General features: G+C 41.6%; 1 protein-coding gene across 14 annotated transcripts in view; it reads right to left on the bottom strand.

Annotated features, from left to right (window-relative positions):
- LOC106042289 (uncharacterized) overlaps positions 1-13,865 on the bottom strand; it is a 215,889-nt gene that overhangs the window by 68,233 nt on the left and 133,791 nt on the right. For 3 of the 14 annotated variants that reach the window (XM_048060853.2, XM_048060858.2, XM_048060860.2), the window contains one exon: positions 9,311-10,693. The exons of 9 other annotated variants lie outside the window; for them this stretch is intronic. In XM_048060853.2, the coding sequence (XP_047916810.1) occupies positions 10,468-10,693 (226 nt within the window). In that variant the 3' untranslated portion in view covers positions 9,311-10,467. Of the gene's footprint in view, positions 1-9,310; positions 10,694-11,048; positions 12,977-13,865 lie in introns of those variants that run through there. 2 more of the 14 variants (XM_048060856.2, XM_066995445.1) reach the window with 2 other exon arrangements.

Raw genomic sequence — 13,865 nt, 5'->3', positions numbered from 1 at the left:
TAAAATTATTTTTAATAGAGGCACAGTTTGAATTAAAAAGTACCTGTAACAAATAAAGTTCAAGAGAAAAATCTCTGAGATGGATTCTAATAAGAACAGCCTGCAGAAGTCAGTTATGTCTATTTATACCAATACAGAACCTAGGAAGAAATTTTATTTTCTCTTCTATATTAAATCAGATAGTCCATAAAAGGTTTTGCTTGAGTGCAAAGTTCTTGTTATCCCTTCTGTACTCTGTTGGCTGTACAGCACATCTGGAAATTAAATTTGAAGTTATCACCTGCAACATCTATGCTGAACCAAAGACGAAACAGGAGTATACGGTTTGCTGCTGTTTTATCTACAGCTCATTTATGTAAACAGAACCTCAACTGCTGGATTATGGGAGCTGTACAAGTTCAGCTCCCCCTACCAATTTTGCCTACAAAAGTGGATGAATTTATTTCTTCCAATATTAATCTCGTTTAGCTGAAGTAGAATCAAGATCTCAACAGCCATATCAATGTGTATATTGTTTTTTCTTAACTAGCTGACAAATACTAGGATTTTGTTCTCCCCATAGTCTGTTTAGTCCTGTATCTTTTTGACGTGAAATCAAGTTGGGAAATAATTTGAAGGGAAGGGGAAAGGGGAAAGGGGAAAGGGGAAAGGGGAAAGGGGAAAGGGGAAAGGGGAAAGGGGAAAGGGAAGGGGAAAGGGGAAAGGGGAAAGGGGAAAGGGGAAAGGGGAAAGGGGAAAGGGGAAAGGGGAAAGGGGAAAGGGGAAAGGGAAGGCCCTTATTAAAAACAGTGATGTAGTTTTCCTGACACATGCCACAGTGGCAGCGTAGGATGTTTTCTCAGTAGCATCTGAGTTTGAATCACTTTCTTTTGGGACCCTGTCTGAGTTGTAGCACTAGCTACCAAATTTTGGATTTCAATCTGCAGGCTACATTCTTGGAAGAATTCTGTCTCAGAGGGAATTCCATGAGGAACCCAGGTAAAGCTGGATGAAAGGCAACAAAGCCAAACGAACATGTAAATACTCCGAGCTCATGAGGCAATCTCCAAGTACTTGATTAAACATAGTTACAGAATTCAGGGTTATCATTGAGATTTGTAAAAAGTTCATCCCCACCAGAGTGCTGAAGTGTAGAAAACATTTAGTTTTGAACACACTAACCCAGTCAAAACAAACCAAACAAAACCCTCACAACCCCAACAAACCCTGAACAAAAACAAACAAAAAGCCACCCACCACCAAAACCAGACAAAATAAACAAAAAGGAAGACACACCACAATCCCCCCCCCCCCCCCCCCCCCCCCCCCCCCCTTTTGTTAAGCACCTTATGCAATACTGCCTAGAATAATTCATTGTATACTTTTCTTCAATCTGTTCAAGCAAGTAAGTCCTAAAGAGTCTGTTCAAGGAGTAAATAACTACAGGCCAAGTAACTGACTTATCTTCATTACTAGAGAAACTGCTGGGACATTTACCTTACTTAAACTTCAGTTGATTTGCAGGGTGGAAGACAAAGCATGACTGTTCCTACATTAATTTGGAAAGGAGACTTTACATACAGAAAATATTTTTCGAAATAAAATACGAATATACATATATATATATATATATAAATCCTGAATTATTAAAAAAGTACTCTCTGAACCGCTCTCAACCCACTTACGAGCAGTATTTGTCAACTGCCAATTTTCCTAATGCAAACTCAAGCTTACAAATGATGGAGAGCAGCATGGGATAAAACTCAACAGTGAGATGTGAGCTCAGGCTCTGGAAGTAGCAAAATTTTCTGATGCAAGCCCATAAAATGGAAAACAAGTTGAAGAACAACCGAGGTGGTCTCAGGCTGACTTCAGATTGTTAATACAGTGACAAAAAAGGAGATTGGAAGTCTATGAGAATTGCTTTCAACATTCAAGCTGCTGTAACAAGGGCTTAATTACCTCATTTGAAACACTGAAAGGCTACCAGAGCTGTATAGAAGTCTGAAACTAAAACTGGCTTGAAAAGGACTACTGGAATAACTGGGGAACAGACGGAAATTGGGAACAGAGACTTTGCCTTGATTAGACAAAAAAAAAAGGGAATGAGAATGCTGCTGTGAGTGTGACCGAGGTAAGCCCCAAGGACAGAAACAACTCCACAAGCTAAACAAGTAGCTACAAAACTTCCCAAGACTGAATGCTCCCAACCGCTGCAGTGGGCAGACTGTGAGATGGCCTCCCAGGAGGGGCTATAATATGACACCCCCCCACCCCACCCAAAACCCCAAACCAACCCAACGACCCACTCAACTCCAGAACCACCTCAATCCCACCCATGAACTGCTTTTAAAAAGCAGCCCATTGATATAGGAGCCTGTGGCAGGAGGAAATGGAATGTGATGAACCACCAAGTCCCTCCAACACAGGGCATCGCTAACAGCTCCCAGCTCATTCCCAGAAAGCGCAACTGAGCCAAAACACACAAAGCTCAGGACAAGAGCATCACACACTTGGCTGTGCACCGTCAAAATGCCTTCCTTGTCATTAATCACAGGTTGGCATTTTTCATTTTTTCCCCATGACCAAGCATATATTTGCAGAGTATTTAAATTTCCTCGGTTTCAATATTTCAGGATGACAGAGGCTGAGCTTGCAATAGGAAACTATTGCATGGCTGATTAATGCTCTGATAAATGATTCAGAAGTCAGCATGCTCCTATCTGCTGCACAGTATAGCTCTTCAGTAAAGCCATTTTGTCTATTGACTTCCACAAATCACGTGGATTCACTAGGAAGAGCCTCTCTTATGGTAGGATGAATGTAAGAGAAAAGAGTCAAGACAAAAGAAATGAAGTAATGTTTATGAATTCTCTAGAAGAGCAGATACACTCCTGGAGCAGTAGCAAATCTGGTAAAATTATGATCACAAAAGCTTGCCATGCAGCATGCAAGCAGTGGCTGTACAGGTACCTGCAGACAGCACTTGCTTGTAAAGCACACGGTCTGGAGGCAGGTGTGGTGCAAAGCATGGCACTTGCAGTTGGTGTTGAGCATGTGCCCAAGAGATACGCATTGCAGGACATGACATTTATTTTTAATGACATCAGAAAAGCCACAAAAATGCTAGCAGATGAGGCTCAAGATGGTGTAATGTATAAGCTTTATTAAAGCAATCGAGCAATTTTTTGTGTCTGGTCTTAGCAGTCACTATATTCAGCATCCCCCTGTCCATCCCTTTACGGATACTGCACATGATTTTCCCTAAAAGAATGATTCCTAAGGTCACCTCAGACAGTACCCTCTCAGGTCAGAGTGACTGATATCTGATTTGGCTGTCCTTTGCTTTAGCCTCAGGCATTAAGTAAATTAAACATGCATCTTTGTAGTTGCTTTCCAAAGAAGCAGAATGGATTTTTCCCCATGAACAAATCTCTTTAATCAATTTTCTCCTGTTATGAACATGCTCGTAGGGAGAGGGTGAATCTCCATCAGACTGGCAGATACAGCTTTTGGGCATGAGTTTTTCTTCTGCCTAATGGAGCAGTAGCAAACCTCAAGTAAATGCAGGTTAGAGAGTTACCCCTAGCTAATGATGTTAAAAAGTTCTGAAACTGCAGCTAGAGACAAAGAAAAAAAAGACTGCCAATAACACCAGTTACAGACGACAGGAAGGAAAAGTCCCTGCCCCTCACAGACTTCCTTTCTGCCATCATTCTCTGTCCTCTCTCGAGCTGCTGATGAGCAACCCAAACCAAAGAGCTTCATTCTTTCTGCCAAGAGACACTCGGCTCACGCCCAACTAATTGAAAGGGTGAGATCTGTTAACACAACAAACAAAAAAGATTATTATCTACTTTAATAATTATTAAAACATGTTGACTAGTGACAACACTTCTCAGTCCTTTATAACGTAAATTGCTTGCTCAAAATCCCCCCAGATTATAGGAATACCAACAAAACTAGAACTGTTGTGAATTATCTAGAAACAATTTCTATAGCTGACTAAATGCAGTCCTTGAGGGATCTGTCTAATTATTCATGACATTTAACACGAATTTCTAATGCTCTGCAGTCAGCTTGCCCCATTCTTCCCATGTCCTGGGTTCCACCATGTGCCAAGCCCCTATATGCTCCAACATAAATCCACACAGCTCAGCATGGCTGTTTGTAACGCACTGATCCGGTCCGTGCCTGGAGGGAATACCACTCCTTTTCAACACTAACTGCTCAGGAAGGTGCAGCACTCCCCTGTTGCTCACAGTTGACATTTTTTTAATCTCACTGAAGTCCCAGGAATGTATTTCATGCCTAACGTCAAAATGAGCACATCATTCAGCAGCTGAATGATCAGGGCCTACAGGGACATCCCTATGGAAGACAATTATGAGATTACAGTAGTCTCAGAGTAATATTAAAAAGTCGTAATTGATCATCTCCAAACTAATTTTGCTTCAAAAGTTAAATGAAAATAATTTTGAGGGGGAGATAGACTTCTTTGATAGAAAAAAAATTGTTCAGTTCTGACATAAAGAGCCTGAGGTTATGTTTTAAGAACTGTAAATTAAACAAAAACCCCTTAATATTAACTGATTTTAACAGGGTGTAGATTTTTTGTTTTGGAACCCAAGCAGACCAGTTTGTGTTTTGTATGTTTATCCAAACATTAACCAAGGAACAAAAGAGCCTGCATGGTAAATACTAACCCATGACAAACTTGTAACAATTTGTTTTGTTTTTAAACATGAAGCAAAGGATTCAGTGGTGAATACTGCGTTAAGACTTGTACCATATCATAGAAATGCTTTTGGCACAATGAAGATTCATTCAGTAAATAACTATGAAGACATGAAGCTTTATTTGTTATTGCAGAGTGCGTGATCCAATTGCCATAGAATAAAACACAATGCAGATTTCCTCTCTAAAGAATTGATTTCCAGCATTATCTAGGCAGTAGGTTAAACTGAAGGAATAATGTTAAAAAGCTCCTTGACCTGTTGTCAGGCAAACCCCATTAATTTCCACAGCCCCATTTACAGGGAACAACTGTAATTGGCAAGAACGTCACTGTTGCATTCTAGAGGAGCGTGTGGCTCGAAGCAACCGAACCCAACGTGGCTCCTGGGACGCGACCCACAAGCAATTAAGGAAGTCTGATGCTGCTCGCTGGTGACACCATGGGAGTCCACTGCTGAACTCTTTGCTCAGCCTGTAACCAGTACTGTGTAACAAACACACATCATATGACTTGTGCACAGAATTGAACCAGGGAACGATGCAAGCAAGACAGGAATTGGGGAAAAACAACAGGAATCATCCGAGAAGCCTTTAATGTGTTTGATGTCTTTACGAACTGCAGTTTAAAGAGTCATTAGTTACCTTGACATTCCTCAATACAGAGAACATCTTCTGCTCCTGTATCTATAGTTACAAGCTGCCTGGTTAAAACTTATGAAAAATAATAACTTCATAAATAGTTGTTTTGGCTACAGAACCAGGGAATAAACCAGAGAATGGGATGAGGTGGCCAGCAGGCCAGCCGTTCTGCTGGTAGCTCACCTTTCTCTTCCCCAGCTTTTAATCAACTTGTAAAGTCTCCACCTACTCCAAGTTAGGTTCATTTCGAAAAGCAATGACACCAATAACCACGAGTTAGATTAAGAGTTTAGTTTTTGACCAGATTTGAAGAATCGTCTCCTCCTAAGAATTTTAAAATGCCAGGAAATAAAAGCCAGCGAGATCTGGTACTCAGGGCCAGAGCTTCAAGTAGGACAGCAGAATTGGATTTGCAAATTGGAGCTTGAAATTGTCTGTATGCTGGCAAGCTCACTGCAGGAGAGCATGCTTTAAGAGGCACCTGGCAAGCTGCTAGACCTTTACAAACTGGTTTAGACACTAAGTATCAGCATAAAACTAGAAAGGGAAAAACAAACAAACCCGCAACACTGAAAGATCTGTATCTTACATTTAAATTCAGGAAGAATAACTTGAAGGCTGGGTTACGAGAAGTGTGCCGAGTAGTTGAATCCTGCTTCTTTCTCCTGTATTTGTCCATCTAATGCCATCTATGACATTCAAGTGGAACTGCTCAACTGAATCAGGCAAGCAGGGTTTGGCTGCAGTCATCGCTATGGATTAACACAGATTCAAGAGCAGGAAAGAAGCTGGAGGTTAATGAAAGGATTTAATACAGCTGCTTCCACAAAAAGCACAAAACAGGAGGAAATTGAGCTGAAGATAAGACAACAAAACCTTTCAGAAGAGTTTAGTCTTTTTCCTACAAAGACAAAACAGGGTACCGGATCTATTAGTTTGCCACAATTATCCGACGGTACTTGTCCTGAGCAGATAACCTGTTAGGTCTGCCAGTAGTTTGCTTTGAGACTGGCATCAAACAGAGCTAAAGCCACGCTTCTTAGCTGCGAATCTGCAAATACAGGTTAGGTTACAGTCCTGTTCTCTCCCTCTGGTTGGGATGACTGAAGAATATCTGAACATCTGCAGTAAAGTTGGTTTCCATGGATACTTCCACCTCTAACGCCTCTTCCGTGAACCTGTGTTCCAGCCAGAGCCCCTCTTGTGAGTATTTGGCAAAAAGCTGAACATTTTTGTAAAAATAAATCGGTATCAGTAGATATTTGTGGAAGCGTTCCACTCAATCCTGAGTGACAGAAGTTCAAAGAGAAGCAACTGTGGCAACAGTCCAAGTTATTTCTTTCCTCTGAATTGTATTCTTTACCAAATAATTTGCTAGATGGGGCAGAGGGGAGGGAGGGAAGAAAGATGCTCTTGATTTGACTAGAATTTAAGCAGCTGCCTATGAACACAAAATCTGAAGGTGAAAATGATACCTGATCAATATATTAATGTTGTAGACAAAGCATTTGGAGATTTTTAATTAAAAAGGAAAAAATGGATATGAACTCTTAAGTAGGAAGAACAGATACAGCAGTGTCCACTGTCACATTGACTGACACAATATTTTACTAATGAACTGGAAGTCAAAGCAAATTGTTTATTGAAACATACAGATGATCTTAAACTACAAAGCATGGAAAAATTGATTGCAAAGCGGATAATCGTTCTCAAACAAGAAAATAAAGATGTGCATTAACTAGAGCTGAGACCGTAGACAAGAATTAGTGTCATAAAGGAATGAGTTGCTTCTCAGACCTGTTGCAAAACTAGCGACCAAACACAGGGAAGTGTCCCGAGGCAATTCACAGTTACACCTTACACATGCTGGAGATGTGGTGAGGAGGGACCAGGAAAGCAGTCATAGTGGACTACACAGAACAGCTTTTCAGATTGTACTCCCAGGTGCTCCCCCAGCCCACTACATGGTTGCTGGCAAAGCTGCAGACCCTAATGCTGAAGCATTTGCTGATTTTGTGAGTCAGATGATGTCATTTAATGGTGGAGAGAACACAAAGACAGACACCAGCCTCCAAGCTGCTGCCAAACTGGTACTGTGCCCAGTCGATGAGCCTCCCCACGCACTATGCAGCAGGAGCACCTGTAGCTTTTCAGCTCAGGGGAAGCCCAGAGCAGCAAGCAAGGGAGAAAAGCCACAATTGAAGAGAAAAACAGCCATGAAACGTTATTTTGGGCCACTAAAAGAGCCAGAGAATGCTTTTGCCAGAAATAATTGCTGGAAGAGCCCTGCAGTACATGCGCATCATTATCACTATTGAGCCTTTGTGTGTATATGTAGTGAGCTATAGGGACTCACAGGATAGCTCCATCCCAGAAACATCACAGGGACTGCTTTCGCTGTGCATTAGATAAAGCAGTGCAGTTCTGATCACCTTTATGTATGTTGGAGAGATTCTCAAGATGATGCCAGTGATTTAAGCAATTAGATCTAAACTTTAAGCCAGTATTTACTATTAAGGGGTAAAGGAAAGAAAGGACACTAAGCCTCCCTGTAAATATAGATATTGAAATACAGGCAAGAGTTTTAAGAGGTAGAGAAGGGCACAAAACACGTAGAAATGGCTGTTAGATCCCAAAAATAAAAATAATAATAAAAAAATCACATTTACTGGCAGCAATTATACAATGAGATAGCTGCATGGAAACCTAAGCAGAAAAAGCAGAAAAGCCAGCCTACAAGAAAAGCTTCTTCTATAAAGGATGTGACCATCTCTAGTCTTCTGTTCAAGGGACACTTCAAACTTCACACCAACCATTTAGAATTTTAATTTTATTGTCTGCCTAGTTCAAAGATGCCATTTGAAGATTTCTTCTTTCTCTACTCATGCAATGAATCTTTTTAACAAGAAGTGGAACAAGCCTGCCAGAAACATCTAAAAGATAAATCCGCTCTGCAGCCAGAATAAAAGAAGGATGAACCAGCTACAATTAATTTTGGACCACCACTGAAGTTATTCAAAAAGCCTTTCCATCTGTTTTTAAAAACAAACAAAAAAACCAAACTTTGTTTATTCATAAACATTGGAGCAACTCTCAAAACACGGAATATGCAGTATTGCATCATTCTTCCTAGCTGTCAACCCCCCAGATTGGTATATAAGTAAGTCTGAAATGCAGCAGGACCTTGAAATTCTCATCCTTCCGCCAGGCTTCTCACTACCACAAAGTGACTAACTGAAGAAGCTGCCTTTCCACAGAAGGTTAAGAACAGCAAATATACAGACAAGAAATGCAGGAAAAAGCAATTCAACCCAGGCAAGGTTTGCCAGCAGCAACCCCAAACCATTCCAGAGAGCAGGATAAGTCCGTGGAGACAAATACCGGGGGAGCCGTACACACTGCTTAGGAGCATCACTCAAGTGCAGATCCTGGAGGAGGCATTCCATGGCTCTCAGGAGCTCTGCCAGCATGCACTGGCTTAAGACGCAGACAGGACATGTCTCTGTCAGATCTGGAGGTTTAAAATTATCTGGTCTGTGTCAGGGGTGAGAATACAAAGTCTGCAATTTTATTCTATAAAGTGTAATACAAAGCGTAATTATTATGATGGTCATGATTCAAAATAAGCCAAGTTTTATTTTTCATAAAACTAAGTAACAAAACCCAAGAATATCAGCTTCCTATTTTTGAGCTATAACCAAAGCTACAGTAACAGTGAAAGTTTGGGGTGTTCAAAAACATGGAATTTTAAGAGAAACCACTTTGTAACTTTAATTATTGCTACAAGGCATAACAAAAATAAATTTAGCCTTAAATTACTGCTATATTAAAATACTGCAGCATAAAAGTACATACAAGTATTAAAACGTTTGAAAACCAGTGCCTTGTCATTTCCAGCCATGCAGATTAGGGTCATATCCATGCCACTCTAACCTGATACCATTTTATTTCCACGTCTTATTTATTTAAAAAAAAAAAAAAAAAAGCAAACCCCACAATATGAATGACTTAATGCAGATGAAGAGAATTGGGCTCGGAGGCATTCATTCACCCAATGTCAGATACTGAAAATAACCAGTTTGACTCATTCTATAGTCAGTGCGGGGAGGGAGAAGCGCCACCGAGTTGTTTTAAGTCCTGCCATGACTGAACATCCTCCACCGTCCTGCAGGGAGCTGTGGCTTGGCAGCTCAGAAGGGAAGGCAGGAGAGGGGCGCAGCTTCCTGCAACTGACAGGCAGCTGGGAGGGAGAGGCCCCAGGCTGAGCCTCTCCTCCTGCCAGGGCAGCCTGACCCCAGACAGATTTCGACAGAGAGAGCAGCAATTAGTTCTTTAACAGAGGAAGAAGGAGAAGTGGAATTTTAATTCCCCTCAAGGCAAAAAAGGAGATCTGAAAATGTTGTTAGAAGCAGGCAAGCAGCTGGCCCTGGGCAACGTGCATTGCTCGCCTGGGCCCAGCCAAATCCTCACCGGCAACCCCACGGCCATGCCCCGGTACTTACTCTTTTGTACGTACCAGAGCTCAGGAGCGGGCTGTTAACAGACATGCAAAGAGTGTAACCGTGCATCGTTTTAAACTGAACACAATCTGTCACTTCAGAACAGCACATTCACGTCTGCTCTTACTGTTGTTTTTGCATGTGTGTGCCAAATACAAAGTTCCAACCCTGTTTAACAGAACTCTGAAATTAGATTTTTTTCTTTTGACATCTGAAATTAATTTTGTTTAGAAATGCTCCATTAGAAGTGGTGCTGGAGACCTAGGGACGCAAAATGCTAACAATAACCAACTGATCCTGTCTACATTCTTCATTTTTCTTTTCAATTTATGACACAATTAAAGATGCCAGCTTTTTGCTGGAATTCAGGATAGCCGAAAATGTGGGAGCCTGAAGGGAAAAAAAAAAGACCAAAACTTCTCACTGGACAGGAAAATTGATTTGCATCCCAATCCATTAATTGCAGAGCTACTTTGTTCTGCAGCGAGAGATTGGAAGCTGGCAGGCGAGCCTCTGCGTTGGCATAGTCGTGCAGGGATCTCCTCCCGCCGACGCTGGAGGGACTCGTGGGCTTACCCCAGCATGGCAGAGAGGTCTCCAAGCCAGTCTAATGTTAGCAGAGAGGACAGACAAATGGCCCAAGGCTTTGCAGGCTGCAAGGCATTGACAGAGTGGTGAGTGTCATGGCAGTGGGGTGGGTTTTTGTTATCTTGTTGAAACTCCACTCTTTCTCCCCAGGGCTGTCAGCAGGTGAGGCCCTATGATACTCAGCTGAGGAGCACACACACAATTTCCAGGTAAGCTTACAGGAAACCAGCCATGGGGACCTGCAGGAGGAACTGGAGGTGAGAAGACATGGGAGTGATTATAACAACTCTTAAAAAATGGCCACAGAAAGCAATGCCAACAGAATGGCTGAAATAGAGGGCAAAGAAATGCTTTCCAATACCAAAGTGCTATTACCAACCCGGGAAAGTGCTGGCACTTCGAATAGCTATGACCTGATAGCAACATATGCAGAGCAGAAAGTGCCTTTAGTAGCTCTGAGGAGGTAAGTATAGGAAGAGGTCTTCCTTGTTATTTTGCAGTTTTCAGTCACAGAAATCACAAATCTTTCAACCTAATGAATGCCGACTTTCAAATATCTTACCCTAAGCCACATACAGCTCTGAATTGCAGTTACACTTTTTCAAGTTACCATATTGACTACATCGTTCAGTTTTTCTTTGTTTTTCCATCTTGCTTAATTGCCTTAAACTTATTTATTTTCCTTTATTATGTAGTGCTTTTCATTGCTGTTTCTGAGGCAAGAAATCATACTGATTTTGTGCTTTTCAAAGAATTTTAGTGAGATGAAAAACATCAGCAGAGAGCATATTGAACAAAATTGCCAGTGAAATGATGGATATCTACTAAAGAGCTAGAAGCAGATGGCCTTTGTTTCTATTCCAAGCATAACAGCAGATAAAACTCAAATTACAATTCTACAATACTAATGTTATTCAAAAAAAAAAAAAAGAGGCAATTTCCATGTGGATGATTAGCCTATAAAAATCAGACCCTTTAAAGAAAACACAGGGTTCATCCAGTAAACAGACAACTAGAGAAGATGGCACCAATCCGAAGTCTCTCCAGTAAGATCAGAGTTTCAGTGCTGCACCCGCCCTGACAATGTTATGGTTTTACAGCCATAGGACCCATATATACACAGCCGTGAGAACTGCTACAGCATCCCCAGGACACAAGCAAACACAGCTAAAGACTACAGAAAACAAAAATCATTTTCTGTAATCTCTTAAACAACATTTGCCTGGGACAGTAATTGCGAAGGAGGAAAGCCAGAGAAATATGCTCTAAGAACAAATGAATTTTCAGGATGGACTCCAGCTTTCAGGATCCCAGTGCTGCACTGCGTACTAGATCTGCAGCAGCAGGATGAGGTGGTCCCCACACTGCCTTCTCCGTGTACCCAGGGCTGACGAGGGTGAACTTAACGGGCTTCCCAACGTTTCCCATCTTCTCAATGTACATAAATACGTATTTACCACTACTTTTCTAAGGTTTACAGATAAACCTCAGAGAAAGAGCTAGTATAGCAGCAGCCTACAGCCTCTGAAACGGGAACCTCTTCCCTTTGTGGCACTACACACCATTTGTGGCTTTTTAGGACATTTAAACCACAATTTACCATTTGGGGAGCTACAACTGAATGTCCAAATTCCTTGAGGCAGAGACAAGAGGCATAGAAAAAGCTCTTAATACATCTTTGAAAGTAAGTATACTGCAGTATTTCAATTAAAAGGAATCAAAAGTATATGTTGGCCACTTCCTATATTATATTTAATCAATACATATAACTCCCCCCCCACCCCCAAAAAAATCTATTAAGGAATTCTTAATTAAGAACTGACCTCTCACTTCCAACTCCCATCTGTAAATTAAAAATAACTATGCTCTTAAATACTTTTATAATTTCTTGCATTGAAGGCAGTTCTTGAGTTTCCAAGTAAGGTAAGTTTAAAGGACTTTCAACAACAAACGACAACGTGCTGTGAAAAATAAGGGGAAAAATTACTGAAGTGCCTATTTGGTATATAAAGGTCAACTCTTGTGATGTTTGGAGACTAAAACGCACTGTCGTACCCAAATAAATTAGGAAATTCATGAGGATTTCAAGGGAATGGAATGTATTTGCTCGTGTCCAGTTAGATCAGCAGAGAGTTACAATATTCCCGTTCCATTTTTCTTTCAGCAACTACTGAATTAGTGCACAGCTCCACTAATAGCTCTTGAAGATTTATATAGTGCGGGCCCAGAAGGAATGTGGTGGTACTGTCCAGAAACCTAACAGTCTGAATAAGCTTCAGAAAAACAGACTAAAGTTACTGATTTTGTACCTGCAAAGACAGAAGTCAAAACCAAGGGCGCTCCATGCCATCATCCCAAATGCAACAGCAGCTTACCACTGATGCTGTGCGCATCCTCCTTCCAGCACAAGGTTGCTGGTACACCCAGCTGCGATGCCAGCCAGAGCTCCCTCCACAGCTCCCCTTCTCAGCCTGCCTCCGCAAACGCGCGTTGCTAGTCCCGGGGCACTGAGCTGCTCCTGCTCACTAGAGATGCTGTCAAAAGTTGTGAAGATGGATTCGTTTGGCAAGATTTCAATTCCGTTATTATTCTAACTCCTCTTTTTCTGTAGCACAATATTATCAATCTGATCTCTGCTCTTTGAGCAATCAGATCCAAATGCTCTCTGCTCATCTGTTTTCTAATCAGTCTTGGTTCTAATTTGCTTGATTATTCAGAGCCCTTCCACTCTAAATTCAGCATGTTCAAATTCAAACTGGCATAAATTGATTATTTTTGTAACACTCTAAAGACAGCTACCGGCAGCCAAACAGGTATCAATTGCTTGTTTATAAAATGTCTCCAGAACAATGAAGAGTGGCTAGAGGGTGCTTCCACATGACTACAAATAGGACAGGATATTTACCTAGGTACTTACAATTCAGGGAAAGCTAGAAATTGGTGGGCTCCCTCACACATTCACCCTCCTGCCCCAAGCTTTGTACCTCTGCCTTAATTTACACAGGACCTAACTCTCCAGCTTCCAGGAGGAAACTTCAGTGTTTGACTTCAGGTCAAGCTCAGCTGGAGGGAGCTGCCTCAGGAGAAGCTGGGCCATACCCCTCTGCCGTTGCAGCAATGCTGGCAACCTGCAGAGACAGCTGGCAGAAGGGCTTCCCCACCAGCAACACCACCAGGCTCTAACCCTACTGCCTTGTGCACACGGAGGGTCCCACTGCTTTTCCAGCCTGAGTACTCTGCCTCAAAGGAGAACGGGATTCTTTTTCCTTCACACTTGCACAAAATTGGTTTTGTGCATGAATATTTGTTTATTTTTGCTAGCTGCAAGCATTAAGCTTACATTTTGAACCCACCTAGAATGGAAACCACCTCATGACTATCTTCTATAAAAATTACAGGTAGATGTTGTGCCATTATATATAG

This window comes from Anser cygnoides, chromosome 3 (assembly GCF_040182565.1).
Source record: "Anser cygnoides isolate HZ-2024a breed goose chromosome 3, Taihu_goose_T2T_genome, whole genome shotgun sequence".
In the NCBI taxonomy this organism is placed as follows: Eukaryota; Metazoa; Chordata; class Aves; order Anseriformes; family Anatidae; genus Anser; species Anser cygnoides.
Note: the sequence above shows the minus strand (reverse complement) of the source record. Positions and strands in the feature narration are given on the sequence as shown.